This window comes from Malus sylvestris, chromosome 15 (genome assembly GCF_916048215.2).
Source record: "Malus sylvestris chromosome 15, drMalSylv7.2, whole genome shotgun sequence".
Lineage (NCBI taxonomy): Eukaryota > Viridiplantae > Streptophyta > Magnoliopsida > Rosales > Rosaceae > Malus > Malus sylvestris.
The window spans coordinates 19,797,155-19,818,806 of record NC_062274.1 but is presented as its reverse complement, the minus strand read 5'-3'; the positions used below and the strand labels follow the sequence as shown (position 1 = coordinate 19,818,806).

The window sequence follows — 21,652 nt, the reverse complement described above, 5'->3', positions numbered from 1 at the left end:
CTAGTGTATTAGTCGACTTCTATGCAATACAAAGCATGTAGTCCAAGAGTTTAGCAACATTAATTTCGAAATCTACTTTAATAAAATAGCATTTTGAGCAATTTTCCCTATTAGAAATTGATTAGTGGATGTGGATGTGGAAGTGGATGTGGATGTGGATTGCACAAAGGCCAAAGGCCAAATCCATTCTTCAAAGTCAGATGGCACTTTACAGCAGTAGCACAAAGCAATGATGCATATGCACCTTGTTGCAGGTTCGATCCTCAACGATTATGCTCTCCTTCAACAACTAACAATTTGACCTACTAACTCTATCGTTTGTGAAAAAAAAAATGGTTCTCAAGTGTGTTGGTTGAATAACTGCATAATTATATTACAATAAATAATAAGAATTGTTATTAGCACTTCAAAAATCTCATTTTACACTGTTCACAAGTGTATTTTTCTTTCTAATTATAAAAAATTTGGAGTGTCAAATGAGATTTTTTGAGTGCTAATAATAATTTCCTAAATAACAATAATTATGTGAATCATAGTTTGACGCACATACAGAAATAACTCGTTAAAACAAAATGTTTCTAGAATCGAATGGGACTAGTAGGATTAAGATTCAAGAAATAGAACACATTTTGAGTTCAAGCGATACCAAATGATGTTAAGAAAATCTCATTTCTACTAACCTTTTTCAAACTAGGATTTCAATTATTGACTAACTAATCTCTTTCAAATTTTAGTTGTCCGTTTAAAAAAGAACCAACATTATGTACAAAAAATTTATCATAAAGTGTTAACATACATAACCCACTATTGTACATAAGCCATGAATTCGGTCATGTTCACATCAAAGGTGGGTTCTCATCGTTGGTTGGCATGATGTTGTGTGGCCCTACGTGACTGGAACTGCAATTAGCTAGCTCCCTATCTATAGGCACTCCTCCCCACCAAAAAAAGAACTAAATTCCTCCCATCCCACATTTTCTATCCTCAGCTGGTTTTTCCGGGAAAATTAACCAGACAGCCACCAGATCCCACAAAAACCAGAGCTACTTATATAACAGCAGTTCTTTCTCATGGGTTCTTTTGGAAGGTGACTTTTTCTATCCAGATTTGCAGTAAAATTAATTTCTAAATTTTATTTTTCCAAAATTCTTATATGGGGTTTTCTTGGTTTGCTGGGTGGCTTTCTGGGTTTGTTTTTTATTGTTGTTCTGTTATGTTGCAGCTCGGGATCGGAGGTTGTCACCGTTGATGTTCAAGAAGCTAAACATCTGCTCGAATCTGGCTATGGTTATTTGGAAGTTAGGTAAAGAACTATCTTTCCGGTTTATTTTTTCCTTATTTTTTTCTAAAATTAGTGAACTTTATGAGAGTAACAGCACGTTATGGACTGCTTCTATAAAAGTTAAAAGCGTTTTCTGACAACTAGAAACACTCCTGCATACTTAAAAGTGTTACAAAGGAGCGCATTCTCTAAGTACTTCCAATTGCTTTACTAGGATTACTTTAATTTTAATAAAAATTTCAACGTGTTTCTAATAGTGCACTTATGGTAAAAGCGTTTATGAGTAGAAGGATTTCCTACACAAACAAACTCAAATGGCCTAAGTTCAAACTTTTCAATTGGGTTTTTAATTTATGTTATTTGTAATAGGACGGAGGAGGAGTACAAGAAAGGGCATGTGGATGCAAAGAAGATTTTGAACATTCCTTACATGTTCAATACACCTGAAGGTGGCTGTAACTTCTGTTTTCACTACTTTTTATTCGTATTTACCTTGAAAGTAATGAATTTGATGTGTTCTTTTACCTAGGAAGGGTGAAAAATCCCCAGTTTTTGGAAGAGGTTTCATCTGCTTGCAAAATAGATGACCTTCTTGTTGTGGTAATGTTTTTTACTGTCTACTTTCATGGTTTATCTTGTAGCGTTTTACTAAGAATATTTCTGGTAAATATCTGACTGATATTATATTTACAGGGTTGTCAAAGTGGTATCAGATCCCTTTATGCAACTGCTGATCTTCAGGCTGCTGTTCGTATTCTCAAATCTGTTTCGATTTGTGCATATTTGGGGATCACTAAACCGACAATAAGCCTTATAAAAACCCCTGTTTAGTGTCCCCCGACTTTATGTTTTTAGTAAAAGTTTGTAACCGGTTTTGTTTGTGCATATGATCCCACCTTTCACCGTGTTCATGTTTGTTCTTTCATTTCTATCAAATTCTTAGAAGATTGTCAATGAAATGATAGGGTTTCGAGCATGTGAGCAACATGGGAGGAGGCTATCTTGCTTGGGTCAAGCATAATTTTCCTGTTACGAAGCCGGAAGATGCTGACCAGAAAAAGCCAGAAGACGAGCTACCAAAAAATGCAGAAGATGTGGACCAGCAGAAGGAAACAGAAGCAGAGCTCTAATTTCTTGGGTAGCAAGTAATATCAATATCTATATTCTGATTTTCTGTGTATAAGGTGTATGGCATGTACTTGAAGAAGAATGTTAGGGGCGTTTGTTGTACCGGACTGTCTCGGACTGGATTAGCTTCAGGGACTAAGCTGGACTGGCTTAGACTAGATTAAGCTGGACTAGTTTAGTAAAGTGTTTGGTGCAATGTCGGACTAAATAACAGAATAATAAAAAAATAAAAAAAAATTATTTTTTTTTCTCTTCTTGCCGTATTGGAATTGTCATCAATCTCACCATTGTTAACCGCAACTGCAAATAAAAAAATAATTAAAGGAATCAAAGAACACTAGAATGATGTTTGTTACACAAAAAAAAAAAAAGGATTCCAGTAAGTCTCTTTGTCTCTCCCTTTTTCTTTAGTCAAACTATCTCTCCTCATTTTCTCCATCTCTTCCCTTTCCGTTTCCCGTCCAGCTCCTTCTCCCCCACCTTTTCACCCCCTTCCCTCCCTCTCACAGTTTATAATCAACTGCGTATATCTTCAAAATCAAACCACAAAGCAAAAAATAGAGTGTAAATTAAGGAGTTGGGGTAGGGTGCATGTGCAATTGGCTCGAAGGTGAAAGATAGGTAAAGTTTGTGATCAACAATTTTTATGTTTTTTGGGTTTGATCTACATCACTCCCATCGTTGATTCAAGCTCATCTCACAGATTTTTTTTTGGGTTTTCTGGGTTCGGTCTTCTGGGTTTTATGGGTTTTCTGGGTTCGATTTTCTAGGTTTTCAGGTTGTGGGAAGCCAGGAAGGAGGAGATGGAGTGGGAAAAGCGGAGCGGTGGTAGCAAAAGATCCATCTTTGATGTCGTTCGGGTCGACCCAGATGGCGAAAGACCCCAAATCACCGACTGAAATGCCAAAAAGGGTGCTAGGTTTGCAGGACGATGGAGATCGGCGACAGCCGTTTCTGGTTTGGTCACTGGAGAAGAAGTGATGATGGTGCTTATGTTGGTTCGCGGGACGCGACTTGCAGACGAAGGATACGGGACTAGCAATCCCGTTGTTCTCGGGGGGTCTCGCTAAGACGATCTAGCGAGCACCTTAGTCGAGGCGAATGAAGGGTAATCCCACTAAAGCTAGTCCGGTTGTGTAACAAACATCGGACTGCCCTAATTTCTAATCTAGTCCAGTCCAGTCCCACTTAGTGAGGGCAAACAAACGCCCCCTTATTTCCCAGTATGAGGAAGGGGAATAAAATCATGGTTATGTAATTGCAAATATTGACGAAAATTCGACTCTCATCCTCTTATTCCGGCGTTGAACCTTAGTTAAACTTTGAAAAGAAAAGAAATACGAAGTACTAAAATATCAAAGGCGGCCATGATTACATTGAATTGAATACCTTCCTAGATTAAATGTATGAATTCACAAGTATGCAAACATTCTGTTGACTCCAACTACGGTTATTTTTGTTGACACATGATAGGATAAATGTATGTTAAATTCATTTAAGCTACGGAAAGGGGAATTCCAATGGGTGAATCTTCATAGAAAGTTCCATGTCTTAACATTGCAGCAAGCTGTTGAAACGGCAAACCCTTCATTCAACATCTCTCAAAAGTATGTGGCCTCGCACCACAAATGGTACAACTCTCTTGAAACGAGCTGAAGATGATAAGATCTTTCAGCTCTAGGCGAGTCTTGATCCAGATTATAAGGATAAGATATCTCAGCCCTTGGATCGATTTCAAACCTCAAAATTGAAAAAATTGAAGCGTCTGATGCGGCTCAGTTTAGTTTGTATAGTATTAGAGAAGCGCGTGGCCCAGAAGAATAATGATCGGACATAGATGGGCTTGAGCTAATACAATCCAATATCCATGCAAAGACTTTCTGGGCCGAGAAAATTATAGCAGTGGTTCTTTAATTATAACTTAATTGGAGCATTAGTTCTTCATGATTATTGGTCCTTTAATTTATCAAAACATGCATTTATGGTCTATTTCGTCAACTCTGTCATAAATCCGTCAAAATGAGTTATATTGAAAGGACCATTACTACAATTGGGTTAAAGTTGAATGACCATTTCTCTAATTGGGTTAAAATTGAGGAACCATTGATTTGAGTTCAAGTTGAAGGACCATTACTACAATTTTCTCATTTTGTTTTTTTCATATTTGCCCATTGATTCAACCTGACGTGCGTGGCAAGTGACTCATTTTGAAAAAAAGTTCTATTGGAGTTGACGCAAAAGATCATAGTTGTAGGTTTTGATGTGTTAAAAGACAAATGTTCATGAATTTTAGTTGAGGGACCATTGTTCCAATTTAGTTAAAGTTGAGATACCATTACTATAATTTTCTGCTTAGGTCATTTAGTTTCGGAATAGGATCCTCTCCGAATCCTTTTTGTAGGGATCCAGATGATTAATCAATCATGTCTGTTCATTATATATTATGCGGTTAGAAATCATTTTTAAATTTTAAATTGAATATAAATAGTACCTAACGAAAACTGACCGTACGATGTACGATGAATGGGCACGATTGATTGATTATCGGATCCCCACAAAGAGGATCCGGAGATGATCATTTTCCTTTAATTTCCTCTTTAGGCCATACCAAGGAACCCATATCCTCTCCAGATCCCAAAAAACTGAGCCTAAGGATCAAATGATCCTGACCGTTGAAATTTGATCCAACGACTACAACTAGGGGCCCTTTAAAGGTATAATAATTGTAGCCGTTGAATCAAAGTTCAACGGCCTGGATCACTTGATCCTTAGGCTCAGATTTGTTGGGTCCGGAGAGGATCGGGGTTCCATACTAAGGACTCAAACCTTACGTGGCAGCATGTCATTGGTAGACTTTTCTGTACAGCTTTCACTCGAAAATCCTGGTCCGCACCTGATAAGGAGAAATACAAAAATATACTTAGAACTGACAGGAGAGAACTTCTCACTTATATTTTCTTCTCGATCAAACTGTCTCGATCTTTCTCCGCAATCTGCAACCATGGTGCTCGAGGTAAGAGTTCCGAAACCCTAATTTCCCTTCACGACCTCGATTAATTTCCGCACTGCAAGTTCAAATTCCCCAAATTCTTCGTCTTTCTCGCGAATTAGGGTTTTAATTTTGGTTATTTTGTTCGTATAATTGCTCGGGTTGCTTCGCTGGACAGGCGACAATGATCTGCATTGATAATTCGGAATGGATGCGGAACGGTGATTACGCTCCGTCCAGGTTTCAAGCTCAGGCCGATGCTGTTAATCTGATTTGCGGAGCTAAAACCCAGGTAAAGATTTATGATTTCTATTTTTTTATTGCTAATTGTTTCCGTAATTGTTTGTTTGGTTGTTGGGTAGTTCGAGATAGGATAGGAAAACTTCGAATGCCTTAGCAGGTTGAGCTCAGGTTAACTTTTGCATTAGTTGATTATAGATGATCTCCCAAAAAACATTTCTTCATTGGAATTATGTAACTTTTGGGATTTGAATTGCCGTTCTGTTGTTTACATATTGGTAGATTGTCATTTGACTGTGTTCTGGTGCGTTCATTGCTTCGAGAGAGGGAAAGAGAGGAGCTTTTTGTGGTTGGGTTTTGGTTGTTGTTCAGATATATGATCGTAATGGTTTCTTCTTGGTTTTCAATCTGAAGTGAAATCATATGGGTTTTTGTCTACAGTCTAATCCGGAGAATACAGTAGGAATTCTCACCATGGCAGGAAAAGGTGTTCGTGTTTTGGTCACTCCAACCAGTGATCTTGGCAAGATTCTGGCATGTACGCATGGTAAGTGCTTTTACTTTAATTTCTCACACATATGATTTGTAGTGTTATTGAAGTTTTGAACGTTTCAATGTTGGGACTCCTTATTGACTACATCCTCATTCTCATTTTTAGGGAGTCTTGCTTGTTATCTATAATAGAATGCATTCATTGATATTTTGACCCCTTTTGAAAATCTAGGTTTAGAAATAGGTGGTGAGATGAACCTGGCTGCTGCCATTCAGGTGGCTCAATTGGCTCTTAAGCATCGCCAAAATAAGAAACAGCAACAGAGGATTATTGTGTTTGCTGGAAGGTTCATAATCCAAGCCATGTTTTTCTTTTCATTTTGGTATTTGCTAGTTACTTACATATTGATCATTTTGACTTATGTGTGTTTCAGTACTGTCAAACATGACAAAAAGCTTTTAGAGATGATTGGAAGGAAGTTAAAGAAGAACAGTGTGGCCCTTGATATTGTCAATTTTGGTGAAGAAGATGAAGCTAAGACAGAGAAGCTAGAAGCACTACTTGCTGCTGTGAACAATAATGACACCAGCCACATTGTTCATGTACCAGCAGGTCCAAGTGCTCTTTCTGATGTACTTATAAGGTCAGTTTTTTTATTGCTTCCTCAATTTCGTTAAGTTTTAATCCTTACAAGTTGAGTAAATACCCCTGAACTGTACTTGGGTCTCATATTAGCACCCTGAACTTTAATTGTAACACTCTTTTATTTGAAAAAAAAAAAAAACTTTAAATATGACACTTTTTATATGAAAATCCATAAATGTAACTCTTAATCTTCTAGTTAACAAACTTTTTTTTTAGTTGATCCAAAACTTAACTTTTGTTGATATTTTATAGCAAAGTGCTCAATTCAGTGGTACTATAGCACTTAGTTATAGACCACCTTGGTTCAAAAGTTAGGATTTGGATGAATGAAAACATCGATGTCATTTAGGGGCTTGAGTGTCTAATTTTGAACTTCAAAAACTAATATAGGTTACTAAATACGGTTCATGGAGGATTGGTGAACTTTACCCTTGGAATTTTTGTTTATGTTTTCTTTTCTATTGTGGCAGTACACCTATCTTCACTGGAGATGGGGAAGGCGGGAGTGGTTTTGCAGCAGCAGCAGCTGCTGCTGCCGCAGGTGGTGTCTCTGGTTTTGATTTCGGTGTGGATCCAAACCTGGATCCTGAGCTTGCCCTTGCTCTTAGAGTTTCAATGGAAGAAGAGAGGGCCAGACAAGAAGCAGCTGCTAAAAAGGCATCCGAGGATGTTGCTAAACAAGAAAAAGGAGGGGAGGGGCAATCCAGCTCACAAGATGCAACGATGACTGATCGTGCCAGTGTTGGAACTTCTGAAGCTGAGAATAAGAGTAGTGATTTCATGGTAGGTGCCCATTCTTTATTTTCATGTTCTTCTTTATTTTTTAAATAAGAGGGTCAGTGAGGGTGTAGCATTACAAGAAAAATATGTTCTATTGCCCTAACATACTGTGAAGTTTGCTAGAACCCTTAAGTTCTGATTGATTCTGTTCTTGGGTTATTTTAAATGTCTTTAATTCTTTGTTATGCCTTATCTTTTGTTTTGTCCTTAGCATGAAAGATAACTCATTATGTTCTATGTTAACTAACCATAAACGGACAACAGGATGATGAGAATGCCCTGCTACAACAGGCCCTTGCAATGTCGATGGATGAACCTGTCTCCAGCGATGATATTCGAGACACAGATATGTCTGAGGCAACTGATCCAGAGTTGGCTCTAGGTGAGTTTATATTTTACCATCCTCCATTCATGTATGGGATGCATAGGTTGAAGAAAAATGTTAGTTTGTTGTAATTTCTCAGTGGTTGGACTAGGAACCTAGAGTAATGTGCTATTGCAGAAAATGGGAAGCTTTAACCATTTAGTAAGCATGTGCTACTCGTTTTGGAGTCATTCACTTCTGAAAAATGGGTTGTGTATGCACCATTTGGCTCTGTCCATTTAACAACTGGCAGAAATCCTGAAATTCTGAGCATGTGAGATAGAACTGCCTTGGTTAATTTAACTAACAGTATTCTTCTGTCGCATATTCTGTAATTTATCACTATCATTACCAACAACAACAACAACAACAACAACAAAGCCTTTTCCCACTAAGTGGGGTCGGCTATATGAATCCTAGAACGCCATTGCGCTCGGTTTTGTGTCATGTCCTCCGTTAGATCCAAGTACTCTAAGTCTTTTCTTAGAGTCTCTTCCAAAGTTTTCCTAGGTCTTCCTCTACCCCTTCGGCCCTGAACCTCTGTCCCGTAGTCACATCTTCGAACCGGAGCGTCAGTCGGCCTTCTTTGCACATGTCCAAATCACCGGAGCCGATTTTCTCTCATCTTTCCTACAATTTCGGCTACTCCTACTTTACCTCGGATATCCTCATTCCCAATCTTATCCTTTCTCGTGTGCCCACACATCCCACGAAGCATCCTCATCTCCGCTACACCCATTTTGTGTACGTGTTGATGCTTCACCGCCCAACATTCTGTGCCATACAACATTGCTGGCCTTATTGCCGTCCTATAAAATTTTCCCTTGAGCTTCAGTGGCCTACGACGGTCACACAACACGCCGGATGCACTCTTACACTTCATCCATCCAGCTCGTATTCCATGGTTGAGATCTCCATCTAATTCTCCGTTCTCTTGCAAGATAGATCCTAGGTAGCGAAAACGGTCGCTTTTTGTGATCTTCGCTAGATTGCTCCGGTCATTAGTGTGGATAAGTATATAACTGGATAGAGATAGGAAAGCAAACACAAGATGTACGTGGTTCACCCAGATTGGCTACGTCCACGGAATAAAAGAGTTCTCATTAATTGTGAAGGGTTTACACAAGTACATAGGTTCAAGCTCTCCTTTAGTGAGTACAAGTGAATGATTTAGTACAAATGACATTAGGAAATATTGTGGGAGAATGATCTCGTAATCACGAAACTTCTAAGTATCGGAATGTGGTGTCGTCTTGACTTGCCTTATCTGTCTCATAGGTAGATGTGGCATCTTCTCTGGAAGTACTCTTCCTCCATCCAGGGGTGGTATCTTCAACTGGTGGAGATGCACAAGGTAATGTATCAATTTCACTTGAAGCTTACTTGTAGTTTCAGGCTTGGTCAAGCGCGATACAAACCATGTAGTAGGAGTCCCCCAAGTCGCCGAGCTAGGGGGTCTGCTGAAAGAGGTGACAGACAAGGTAAGCAATCAGAGCTCCGACTGATTGTTCACCTTCTCCCCATCTTGCAGCAGCATGAAGGATAAAGAGAAGAAAAATGAGAAGAGATGATATGAGATACTTTTGCTTTTGAAGAAGTAACTTTCCACAGGCTTATTCTTGAACTGAGCTGGAGGGTTTTCTGGTTTCCTCCAGAGTATAAGGCCGACTGAAGAATTTGAGGGTCAAAACAAGTCCATCAAATCTAGAGTACGTTCCACCCTGCTGATATGGGATACTTTTGCTTTTGACAGAGTAATGGATGTATCGGCGCGTGTGTTGTTACGCTTGTCTCCACATGCTTCCTTGTATCCTTCGCACTTGTCCTATCTGTTCCTCAAGCAGATGCGGAATCTTCCCTGGAAACATAAGATGTTGAAGATGAGTACTCGAGAGCAATGCCAGGTAAGTAATCAGGTAAGGGGTTCCAGGCAGTCAGTTCCTGGCTGGAAGCTTGATTCCAAGTGCTGACTGATTGCTCTCTTTCTCCTTGTCTTGCAGGTAAAAACAAGGCCAAAGGAAAAGACAGGGAAAAAGCATGATATGGGATACTCTTGCTTTTAACCCTGATGATATGAGATATTCTTGCTCTAGTATAGCTTGTTTGCAGAGGTATTATCGGGGGGAAAGAAAGCTGAATATTTCGAAAGGCTTCGTTGGGAGTGCCCTCTCAGATATGATGAAGGGTTGAGCATTTTTGCAGGTCTGCCTGTCCGTTGGGGATGGAGGTCGACATATATAGGAGTCTCCCTAACAAGTAGTAATGCTATTCCTTTACCCTGCTTGGTCATAGCACGGTAGTGGGAGCTGCCAGTTTCACATGTTTTAACTCTGTCAGAGCACTTTGAAAAAGTGGTCTGTGGTATCTGGCTCTCGAGATTCGGAGAACGATGCCTCTTCGATTTTTGAGAAAGCAATCATGCTGGGGGTCTGGCTCTCGAGATTCGGAGAGCAGTGTCTCTTCGATTTTTGAGGAAGTAATCATGTTGGGAGTCTGGCTCTCGAGATTCGGAGGGCGGTGCCTCTTCGATTTTGGAGCAAGCAATCCTGTTGGGAGTGTTGTCTCGAATGTGAGTAAAGGTTGGGCATGTTTGCTAGTCTACCTTGCCACGAAGCACAAAGGTTGACACACAGGGACTTTCCAATTATCCAGCAATGGTACTGTTCCTTTACCCTCTCTTCGCTTTTGAGAAAGTAGTCATGTTGGGAGTCTGGCTCTCGAGATTCGGAGGACGGTGCCTCTTCGATTTTGGAGCAAGCAATCTTGTTGGGAGTGTTTTCTCGAATGTGAGTAAAGGTTGGGCATGTTTGCTAGTCTACCTTGCCACGAAGCACAGAGGTTGACACACAGGGACTTTCCAATTATCCAGCAGTGGTACTGTTCCTTTACCCTTGTGGGTAATAATATGGTAGCTAGACCTTCAAAATTTATGTGTCTAAACTTTGTTAGTGTTGTTTCTTTGCTATTCTTTTACCTTTCTTGGTCAGAGCGATGTAGTGGGAGCTGCAAGCTTCACGTGCTCAACTTTGGCAGAGAACTTTGGCAAAGTTATCTGTGGTACCCATGAGCTATTGTTGCGTGTGGGAAGTGGGTGATTGAACAGTAAGATTGATGTGCTTTCTACTTCACCAAAAGTCTTCGACAGAATGCCCATAATTTCTGCAAAGCTGAGTGTGCGTGTGACAGGTGCTGACAAGGCTAGAAAAGTAGGTGCCTCTTCGATTTCTGAGATCGGCCCTCGTGGTCTCTGAGCAGCCCAGCTTTTGAGAAAACGAGCCCCTCTTCGATTGATTCGGAGAACGATGCCTCATCGATTTTTGAGAAAGCAATCATGCTGGGGGTTTGGCTCTCGAAGATTCGGGGAGTAGTGTCTCTTCGATTTTTGAGAAAGTAATTATGTTGAGAGTCTGGCTCTCGAGATTCGGAGGGCGGTGCCTCTTCGATTTTGGAGCAAGCAATCTTGTTGGGAGTGTTTTCTCGAATGTGAGTAAAGGTTGGGCATGTTTGCTAGTCTACCTTGCCACGAAGCACAGAGGTTGACACACAGGGACTTTCCAATTATCCAGCAATGGTACTGTTCCTTTACCCTCTCTTCGATTTTTAAGAAAGTAGTCATGTTGGGAGTCTGGCTCTCGAGATTCGGAGGACGGTGCCTCTTCGATTTTGGAGCAAGCAATCTTATTGGGAGTTTTCTCGAATGTGAGTAAAGGTTGGGCATGTTTGCTAGTCTACCTTGCCACGAAGCACAGAGGTTGACACACAGGGACTTCCCAATTATCCAGCAGTGGTACTGTTCCTTTACCATTGTGGGTAATAATATGGTAGCTAGACCTTCAAAATTTATGGGTCTAAACTTTGTTAGTGCTGTTTCTTTGCTATTCTTTTACCCTTCTTGGTCAGAGCGATGTAGTGGGAGCTGCAAGCTTCACGTGCTCAACTTTGGCAGAGAACTTTGGCAAAATTATCTGTGGTACCCATGAGCTATTGTTGCGTGTGGGAAGTGGGTGATTGAACAGTAAGATTCATGTGTTTTCTACTTCCCCAGAAGTCTTCGACAGAATGCCCATAATTTCCGCAAAGCTGAGTGTGCGTGTGACAGGTGCTGACAAGGCTGGAAAAGTAGGTGCCTCTTCGATTTCTGAGATCGGCCCTCGTGGTCTCTGGGGAGCCCAGCTTTTGAGAAAGCGAGCGCCTCTTCGATTTCTGAGATCGGCCTTCGTGGTCTTTGAGCAGGCCAACTTTTGAGAAAGCAAACGCCTCTTCGATTTCTGAGCAGGCGCCTCTTCGATTTCTGAAGCTCCGTCGAGTGCAGATTTTTATAGGGGCTGGCATTAAGTTCCAAAGCACACTTGAATATCCACCAGTAGAAGCTTCATTCTTGCACTTCTAAGATCTTGATTTGTCCGACCTCTTCTCTCTTCAACACCTTTGAAAATGTCTGGCCCCTCCGACCGTCGTTTTGACTTGAACCTTATTGAAGAGGCAGCCCCGCCTTCTCCAGACAACATATGGCGCCCATCCTTCGTCTCCCCTACTGGTCCTCTTACCGTTGGGGATTCCGTGATGAAGAATGATATGACCGCTGCGGTGGTGGCCAGGAACCTTCTCACTCCCAAAGATAACAGACTACTTTCCAAACGGTCTGATGAGTTAGCTGTTAAGGATTCGCTGGCTCTCAGTGTTCAGTGTGCAGGTTCTGTGTCTAATATGGCCCAACGCCTATTTGCTCGAACCCGCCAAGTTGAATCATTGGCGGCTGAAGTAATGAGTCTCAAACAGGAGACTAGAGGGCTCAAGCATGAGAATAAACAGTTGCACCGGCTCTCACATGACTATGCTACAAACATGAAGAGGAAGCTTGACCAAATGAAGGAAACTGATGGTCAGGTTTTACTTGATCATCAGAGATTTGTGGGTTTGTTCCAAAGGCATTTATTGCCTTCGTCTTCTGGGGCTGTACCGCGTAATGAAGCTCTGAATGATCAACCTCTGATGCCTCCTCCTTCTAGGGTTCTGTCCAGTACTGAGGCTCCAAATGATCCCCCTCCGGTGCCTTCTCTTTCTGGGGCTCTACCGACTGCTGAGACTTCTCCTAAGCAACCTTTGTGAAGGCTCCCTCTTGTGTGTTTATTTTGACTCATGTATATGTACATATTTGTAGCTTATCGGGGATATCAATAAATAAGCTTTCCTTCATTTCAACGTATTGTGTTAAATACACCAAAGCCTTCTTCGCTAAGGTCTTTGAATTTTCTTTTGTTGAAGCTTGTATGTTGAAGCTTTCTGAGTGGAGCATGTAGGTTGGGGTAGTGTTCCCTTAATTTCCCGAGTGAGGAAAACTTCTCGGTTGGAGACTTGGAAAATCCAAGTCACTGAGTGGGATCGGCTATATGAATCTTAGAACGCCATTGTGCTCGATCCTGTGTCATGTCCTTCGTTAGATCCAAGTACTCTAAGTCTTTTCTTAGAGTCTCTTCCAAAGTTTTCCTAGGTCTTCCTCTACCCCTTCGGCCCTGAACCTCTGTCCCATAGTCGCATTTTCTAATCAGAGCGTCAGTAGGCCTTCTTTGCACATGTCCAAACCACCGTAACCGATTTTCTCTCATCTTTCCTTCAATTTCGGCTACTCCTACTTTACCCCGGATATCCTCATTCCTAATCTTATCCTTTCTCGTGTGCCCACACATTCAACGAAGCATCCTCATCTCCGCTACACTCATTTTGTGTACGTGTTGATGTTTCACCGCCCAACATTCTGTGCCATATAGCATCGCCGGCCTTATTGCCGTCCTATAAAATTTTCCCTTGAGCTTCAGTGGCATACGGCGGTCACACAACACGCCGGATGCACTCTTCCACTTCATCCATCCAGCTTGTATTCTATGGTTGAGATCTCCATCTAATTCTCCGTTCTTTTGCAAGATAGATCCTAGGTAACGAAAACGGTCGCTCTTTGGTATTTCTTGATCTCCGATCCTCACCCCTAACTCGTTTTGGCCTCCATTTGCACTGAACTTGCACTCCATATATTCTGTCTTTGATCGGCTTAGGCGAAGACCTTTAGATTCCAACACTTCTCTCCAAAGGTTAAGCTTTGCATTTACCCCTTCCTGAGTTTCATCTATCAACACTATATCGTCTGCGAAAAGCATACACCAAGGAATATCATCTTGAATATGTCTTGTTAACTCATCCATTACCAACGCAAAAAGGTAAGGACTTAAGGATGAGCCTTGATGTAATCCTACAGTTATGGGAAAGCTTTCGGTTTGTCCTTCATGAGTTCTTACGGCAGTCTTTGCTCCTTCATACATATCCTTTATAGCTTGGATATATGCTACTCGTACTTCTTTCTTCTCTAAAATCCTCCAAAGAATGTCTCTTGGGACCCTATCATACGCTTTTTCCAAATCTATAAAGACCATGTGTAAATCCTTTTTCCCATCTCTATATCTTTCCATCAATCTTCGTAAGAGATAGATTGCCTCCATGGTTGAGCGCCCTGGCATGAACCCGAATTGGTTGTCCGAAACCCGTGTCTCTTGCCTCAATCTATGCTCAATGACTCTCTCCCAGAGCTTCATTGTATGACTCATTAGCTTAATACCCCTATAGTTCATGCAATTTTGTACGTCGCCCTTATTCTTGTAGATAGGCACCAAAGTGCTCGTTCGCCACTCATTTGGCATCTTCTTCGTTTTCAAAATCCTATTGAAAAGGTCAGTGAGCCATGTTATACCTGTCTCTCCCAAAAGTTTCCACACTTCGATTGGTATATTGTCTGGGCCTATTGCTTTTTTATGCTTCATCTTCTTCAAAGCTACAACCACTTCTTCCTTCCGGATTCGACGATAAAAAGAGTAGTTTCTACACTCTTCTGAGTTACTCAACTCCCCTAAAGAAGCACTCATTTCATGTCCTTCATTGAAAAGATTATGAAAATAACCTCTCCATCTGTCTTTAACCGCGTTCTCTGTAGCAAGAACCTTTCCATCCTCATCCTTGATGCACCTCACTTGGTTTAGGTCCCTTGTCTTCTTTTCCCTTGCTCTAGATAGTTTATAGATATCCAACTCTCCTTCTTTGGTATCTAGTCGTTTATACATATCGTCGTAAGCCGCTAACTTAGCTTCTCTGACAGCTTTCTTCGCCTCTTGCTTCGCTTTTCTATACCTTTCACCATTTTCATCGGTCCTCTCCTTGTATAAGGCTTTACAACATTCCTTCTTAGCCTTCACCTTTGTTTGTACCTCCTCATTCCACCACCAAGATTCCTTTTGGTGTGGGGCAAAGCCCTTGGACTCTCCTAATACCTCTTTTGCTACTTTTCGGATACAACTAGCCATGGAATCCCACATTTGGCTAGCTTCCCCCTCTCTATCCCACACACATTGGGTGATTACCTTCTCTTTGAAAATGACTTGTTTTTCTTCTTTTAGATTCCACCATCTAGTCCTTGGGCACTTCCAAGTCTTGTTCTTTTGTCTTACTCTTTTGATATGTACCGTTATCAAAATAAGTATTTGGCTTTAATTCCCAATATTTGGTGCTTGCAGCTCTTCAAATGTCTGTTCAGGAAGGGGAAAAGGATTCTGGTAGTGAGAAAGATATGAGTAAATTACTGGCCGACCAGTCTTTTGTGTCTTCCATCCTTGCCTCGGTATTTCAACAACATTCCCCCATTTTTTTTCTTTCCTTCCCTAGAGAGAAATGCAGTATAAAAGCTTCTCTTCTAGTGAATTGACACAAGACATTTAAATGTTTCTTGCAGCTTCCAGGGGTTGACCCAAATGATCCTTCAGTTAAAGATTTGCTTGCTTCAATGCAAAACCAGTCAGAGGTGAGATTATCAAACTTCCGAGTATGTTTTATGAATGGAAGAAAATAGTAATAGTCCAATAGGTCTAGTCCTTAACTTGTTATTTAACTTTGAAAAGCTCTCAACTGGTGAGTGCTAATATTATTTTCTGGCCAAAATGAATATAAACATGTCATTGACAGTTATTGATGTGATATTGAATCGGCCATCACTCTAGAAACATTAAGATGAGCAGTACTTTTCTGAGCGTTTTATCTGTGTATCCAACTGAGTGCTTATGCTTTAGTGGAATTTGTGGACAAGTTAGGTCGGCTACAGGCTTGATCCATATCAAGAGTTCTAACATTATCCCGGCTTCTTTTGAACCCCTATGGTAGCCACATCTAGGTTTATATCATCTTAAATGCTTTAGTGCTTCAATCTTTAGGCCTCTTGGAATAGCCTCAATTAACTTCAAGTGCTTTTTATACACAACATTTGTCGAAGATGCTCAACTGGAGCACCTAGGTGTTGGGTCTAGGCTGAAAAATCATTCTTGAGTTACACACCTATCACATAAGTTCTGTATCTTTTCCTAACATAATATGATTTCTTTTTCCTGGATTTACTTGTGCGATTAAATTATACTCGTTCCTGTTATTTGCTGATTTGGTTTTGTTTGTTCTCTAAGCCTGATCAGAAGAAGAACGAAGACAAACCACCAAAAGAGGAGGAGAAATGATGCATGTCTGGAGTTGTCTTTTCAAAGGCAGGTTTCGTTTGCTGAATTCACCCAGTTCATGTCCGTTGCCAACTTGTGCTGAAAGATGCCTCTAATTAGGCAGCAAACCTCTCCAACCTTTAGTGATCGTCTCTCTACTCGGGTTATGATTGAACTTTGGATCAATGTTTGTTCGCCAGGTCAGAAAGCTCCGTTTTTACACCAGTACATTGATCTTTATCATATTTGCTTCAGACGGCTTCAGATAAACTGATGGCGTTCCAGCAAAAAATGTGCAACATTGAAATGTATCTTGCATTGAATTGATATTTGTATTGTTACCAACGACGCTATTTTTGCTTTGTGTTCTTAGTTGTTAATGGTTATTGAGTAATTACTGATTACTGAGTGGCGTCCTTCTCATTTTGTTGGTAGTGATAAAACATCCGTGCATCGACTAAAACATTTATCTCGAGTATGTCGTTGTTTATTCAACTAGCAACAAGACCTACGCTACGTGAACCGTTGTTGGATTGTAGGTCGCATATCCATCAACTGTTTACAGTCATTCACACTCGACTGAGCCTTTGCACTCCTCCTAGAAATAAATCTATACAACAATTCAAACAAAATGCGTATTAAATATCATATTATTAGATTATCAAAACATGTGCCGTGTTAATTATCCGTCACATTTGATGTTTTCTAGCTTAAAAATTGGGAGTTTAACAAAACACTCTCGGTACTATTCACTTTTAACGAAAAATCACATTTTTACCTTTAACTGATACTATTCACTATACCTTTAAAAAAAAGGCTTTTCGTTAAAAAACAAAAAGTTTTTTTGAACTTTTCATTAGTTTTCCTTTAAAAATTATCTCAACTTTGTATTGGTTCTGTCATTGCTGGAGTTTGATGGGAGGAAAACCTACTGGACAAGGATTGTCTGGCCTCCCACTTCCTATGTCCTTCTATTTTGTGTGGTCACGGTTAAGCCACGTCAACATTTTATATTACTATTCATTTTTGTTTTATTATCTCTATAAAAAAAACAATATAAAATGTTGATGTGGCTTAACTGTAAACACACAAAACAAGAGGGCACGGGAAGCGGGAGGGCAGACAATCCTTGTCCCAACCTACCTGCACCAAATTCATACCCGTTGTCTTTGTCACTCATCATGTCAATCGGAGATGCTTCTAGCTCATTTTCCAACTTGGGGTCTGTGAGCTAAACGGTGCTCCATATGGTTCACATGATGAGGATGAGAGGAGACAACGGAGCTATGAAATCAGTAATTCAGGTTAAAGATGAATAAACACAACTCGATGAATATTGATTTGGGGTGCCATTGTACGTGTGGTTTGTAATAAGGAACTCACTTATATTAGAGAGTATCAACTAGTGTGTCAATTTCAATTTTTTACATTTTATTTTAATTATAGTTCGTGATTTTATACATTTGAGTGTTTAGCTAATGGCAATATGTAACCGTCAAATTTATCCCAAAAGAGCGAAAACATGCTTTCGGGCTTCGAAAATGAGAAAGGCGTTGCGTTTCCGGCTTGTGGTTGTTTTGGTTGTTGGGTGTTTGCGTAGGTAGGTCGTTGGCGGCGGTTATGTTCCTTTTTTCCTTTTTTCCTTCTAAAAATACAAAAAAGATAAAAACAAAAAAATCGTTACAACAGGTATACGCGCGGGAAGGTAACCTTCCCTTAATCCTACTTGGCATTACCATAAAACCGCCACGTGTCATGCCAACTCAGTTCACCATCTCGAGAAAAGTCCGATCGCCAAGGTCCCATCCATCTTCTTCCTCCATCATTTCGCATCGCCTGAAACCCTAATCTTCTCCAATCATAGACAAACAGAAGAAATCACAGCCATGGCGAACCCTAACCCTGCTTCCAAACAGCACCTCTACCCGGAGATCATCCACTCGAACCCAGAAGCACCTTCAATCCCTACCTCCTCAGCCCAAAATCTCTACCCTTCCCTCGACATGAAAGACCTCTACGAAAATCTATTCCCCGAAAGCCCTAACCCTACCTACCAATACCACCCCTCTGCTCCGCCTGAGGCATCGGCTCCACCCGAGGCTCCACCGTCGGCACCACCTGTGGCCACCGAAGAGGTCCTCATCAAAATCCCCGGCGCCATTGTTAATTTAATCGACACGCACTACAGTGTTGAGCTCGCCTCCGGCGACTTCACGATCATACGCCTCGTCCAGGGCGATGACATCGTCGCCATCCTCGCCCGAGTCGGCGACGAGATCCAGTGGCCTCTGGCTAAGGACGAAGGCGCCGTGAAGCTCGACGACTCGCATTACTTCTTCTCTCTCTACGCCCCGCCGGATTCCGACTCCGGGCCCGGATCGGACGCGAAAGCGAAGACAAACGATCCGGACAATTTTTTGAACTACGGATTGACGATTGCGTCGAAAGGGCAGGAGGGATTAGTGAAGGAATTGGATGGGATTTTGAAGAGTTACTGCAGTTTTTCGGTTCAGAAGGTTTCGGATAAGGCGAAGAAGAAAGGGGAAGCGTTGGACGATACCCTGGCGTTGGAGACCTCGCCGGAGGAGTTGAGCTCGGAGAAGAAGAAGGAGTTGGAGGAGCGGAGCGCCGCATATTGGACCACATTGGCGCCGAATGTGGAGGATTACAATGGGAGGGCTGCCAAGTTGATCGCAGCCGGGTCGGGCCAGCTGATCAAGGGCATATTGTGGTGTGGGGATGTGACGGTGGAGAGGTTGAAATTGGGGAATGAGGTTATGAAGAAGCGGATGGACCCGCGGTCGAATAAGGAAGTCAGTCCCCAAACCATGAGGAGGATTAAAAGGTATAAAATTTCTGTTGTTGTTTTTGCTTGTGATTTGGATATATACTTTGTCTCTGATGTTGTTTGTGTCTTTGATGGATGCATTACTCCTGGTTGTCTGTTTCTGAGGAATAAATGCTAAATGTCTTGTTTTGGTTGTTTCTCTCAGGTATCCGAATGCTAAGGCCAAGTGAAATATTCCATGGAAACATAAAAGTTTTATATTGTATATTGCAATGCACATTTTTATTGAACCTCTTGACATGTTAATTCAGATTAATTGCGGAAAAATTATGAATCTGATTTCGTACTTAGATACATGCCTGAGACTAATTTTCGTATTTGGAGTTTGGTCCTTTATCTTCTCATGTTCTTGTAGGATCCAGGAAAGATATTAGTTGCAAGTATCTGGACATTGCCTTATTGTTCTACAGCTCTGTCTATGAACATTGATTATACCGACAACAAGCGTCTCATCTTCTAGTCGAGTGTTTGGGTCCTTGCACTTTTCTTTCTGGAGTCTGTAGAATCATTTTGATAAAAACTTAACCTTTACTTGTTCTGCTGTAGGGTTAAGAAGGTGAGCAAAACGACACAGAAAGTTGCAGCTGGTGTCCTTTCTGGGGTTTTGAAAGTTTCCGGATACTTAACAAGTTCGGTGGTAAATTCCAAACTGGGAAAGAAGTTCTTCCGTCGTCTGCCTGGGGAAATTTTGCTAGCATCGCTGGATGGATTTTGTACGTTGATTATCTCCATACCTTGATTTTGATTCTCTGTTTAATAAAAGATATTACTTTTTTTTTAATTAGAGCTTTTGTTCTGCAGTTCCTACTTCCTATCTTGGTTTAATTAATACTTCCACTCTGAATGATACACAAATTGTCTGTATATATGTGACATTTCATTGCAGCTTAGAGTGAAACCCTGGGTCGCTTGCGGGTTTCATAAATTATAAGAGTGGTGATGATAATCTATTTCTTAGTTCAGTATCAGACCGAAAATGTTCTTTTGACCCTTTACTGAAGGGTGGATTTTCTTGCGGCTAAAGATTTTTTTTTTTCCGACTATCATGGCGAGTTGCCATGTATTTAGCCAAAACCTATAGATATATTACTATATTTGACTATAAGGTATTAAGATTTAATGTGCCATCATAGGTGATCTATTAAGTATCTTTACATTTTCTGTTTCTATAATCATTACATGACTGTTTTCAATCATACGGTAGAATTTTAATTGTTTATATTTTCATGTAATTAGGCAAAGTGTGCGATGCTGTTGAAGTAGCCGGGAAAAATGTCATGTCAACGTCATCTACTGTAACAACTGACCTCGTCTCCCACAGGTAAGATTCACCAGATGCATGATGCTTGAGTAATGTAGCATAAATGGAACAAATAAAGACTGAAAAGATATACATGATTCATGTGGACAGTAAACCTACTATTTTGGCTCACTATATATTAGGGATGCATTGCAAGAGGCTATTGACATTTGTGTTGGCTTCGGATCAACAAGTTAACCCTTAGTTCCATACCCAATTTATGTTTGTTGCCGGTATCGATGAAGGGGTATTCTGTCCCCATCTTTAAGCAGCAGTAGTTGATGAACTACTTTGCGATTTTCAATGGTATTTATGCTTCTGTGATAGTCACGTAAACACTGGAGTATGTCTGTACTGTAGGTATGGTGAACAAGCAGGTAAGGCTGCAAACGACGGGCTTGATGCAGCAGGACATGCTGTCGGAACTGCGTGGACTGTTTTTAAAATACGAAAAGCACTCAACCCAAAAAGCGCTTTCAAATCCACCACCCTAGCCAAATCTGCTGCTAAGGCAGCAGCTGAGGAGGAAAGAACTAAGAAATCCAAATAACTTGTTCCGGGAAATTCTTTGTTTGAAAGATTTAGCCCCTCCAAAATTTATCATCCCCTATTTTTTTCCCCAGAAACCATGGATACATATCTATGTAAACTACTTTTTATATTTATTGAAGATGTTCACATCTGGAAATTTCCTCCCTATTTTCACCATTTTTGTCGCTTAATGATTTGTAACTCAATATGGAACATCACAACACTATCACTGCCCTACGTGTTCCCTGTGTTAAAATCGTACCACGCCATAGAGTCTATCTCCAGCCTTAGGAAAAAAAGTCTTCCGTGAGGTGCCCTATACGGCAGAGGAATGGGCCCCCTGCATTTGAACCCATTCCGTCCTACTCCATTTGAGTGCCGTACAGGGCAGCTTCGTCGAAAACTGAGCTTGTCACCTCAAATGTGAAACAAACTATTCTTGGTCATGGACTTAAAAGTTAGCACTCACCCTCTTTCAAAATTGAACCATGGTGATGGTGCATTTGCCACCGGTGCACCCACCTAGCAGTGGA

The 21,652-nt window shown here is 41.0% G+C and overlaps 3 protein-coding genes across 4 annotated transcripts; all 3 read left to right on the top strand.

Annotated features, from left to right (window-relative positions):
• The first annotated feature begins 921 nt into the window (after positions 1-921).
• LOC126604937 (thiosulfate sulfurtransferase 18-like) lies at positions 922-3,698 on the top strand. 2 transcript variants are annotated; one of them, XR_007616789.1, is made up of 7 exons: positions 922-1,087; positions 1,223-1,303; positions 1,652-1,731; positions 1,812-1,882; positions 1,976-2,029; positions 2,248-2,497; positions 3,627-3,698. XR_007616789.1 is itself a non-coding variant. In XM_050272267.1 (6 exons), exons 1-6 carry the CDS (start codon positions 1,071-1,073, stop codon positions 2,410-2,412), a joined length of 468 nt encoding a protein of 155 aa, XP_050128224.1. In that variant the 5' UTR covers positions 922-1,070; the 3' UTR covers positions 2,413-2,660. The 2 variants fall into 2 exon arrangements, 1 of the variants encoding a protein (XP_050128224.1); XM_050272267.1 differs by lacking the exon at positions 3,627-3,698 and having other exon boundaries at positions 2,248-2,660.
• Positions 3,699-5,269: 1,571 nt separating this feature from the next.
• Positions 5,270-16,844, top strand: LOC126604933 (26S proteasome non-ATPase regulatory subunit 4 homolog). The gene is made up of 10 exons (XM_050272259.1): positions 5,270-5,423; positions 5,578-5,691; positions 6,081-6,186; positions 6,364-6,478; positions 6,566-6,775; positions 7,248-7,560; positions 7,822-7,939; positions 15,478-15,581; positions 15,693-15,761; positions 16,411-16,844. Exons 1-10 carry the CDS (start codon positions 5,412-5,414, stop codon positions 16,459-16,461), a joined length of 1,212 nt encoding a protein of 403 aa, XP_050128216.1. The 5' UTR covers positions 5,270-5,411; the 3' UTR covers positions 16,462-16,844.
• A 1,375-nt stretch (positions 16,845-18,219) lies between these two features.
• LOC126604931 (protein EARLY-RESPONSIVE TO DEHYDRATION 7, chloroplastic-like) lies at positions 18,220-21,276 on the top strand. The gene is made up of 4 exons (XM_050272258.1): positions 18,220-19,285; positions 19,835-20,001; positions 20,525-20,609; positions 20,949-21,276. The coding sequence occupies exons 1-4, from the start codon at positions 18,327-18,329 to the stop codon at positions 21,136-21,138; spliced, it is 1,401 nt and encodes a 466-aa protein (XP_050128215.1). The 5' UTR covers positions 18,220-18,326; the 3' UTR covers positions 21,139-21,276.
• Positions 21,277-21,652: the final 376 nt, after the last annotated feature.

Excerpts from the sequence above, each read along its gene's own strand:
- LOC126604937 (XM_050272267.1), top strand. Across the intron at positions 1,732-1,811 it reads CATGTTCAATACACCTGAAG|GAAGGGTGAAAAATCCCCAG; the intron begins GTGGCTGTAACT and ends TCTTTTACCTAG. Across the intron at positions 2,030-2,247 it reads CTGCTGATCTTCAGGCTGCT|GGTTTCGAGCATGTGAGCAA; the intron begins GTTCGTATTCTC and ends ATGAAATGATAG.
- LOC126604933 (XM_050272259.1), top strand. Across the intron at positions 6,187-6,363 it reads GATTCTGGCATGTACGCATG|GTTTAGAAATAGGTGGTGAG; the intron begins GTAAGTGCTTTT and ends TTGAAAATCTAG. Across the intron at positions 7,561-7,821 it reads ATAAGAGTAGTGATTTCATG|GATGATGAGAATGCCCTGCT; the intron begins GTAGGTGCCCAT and ends AACGGACAACAG.
- LOC126604931 (XM_050272258.1), top strand. The coding sequence starts at position 18,327 with ATGGCGAACCCTAACCCTGCTTCCAAACAGCACCTCTACCCGGAGATC. Across the intron at positions 20,002-20,524 it reads AGCATCGCTGGATGGATTTT|GCAAAGTGTGCGATGCTGTT; the intron begins GTACGTTGATTA and ends TCATGTAATTAG. Across the intron at positions 20,610-20,948 it reads ACTGACCTCGTCTCCCACAG|GTATGGTGAACAAGCAGGTA; the intron begins GTAAGATTCACC and ends TCTGTACTGTAG.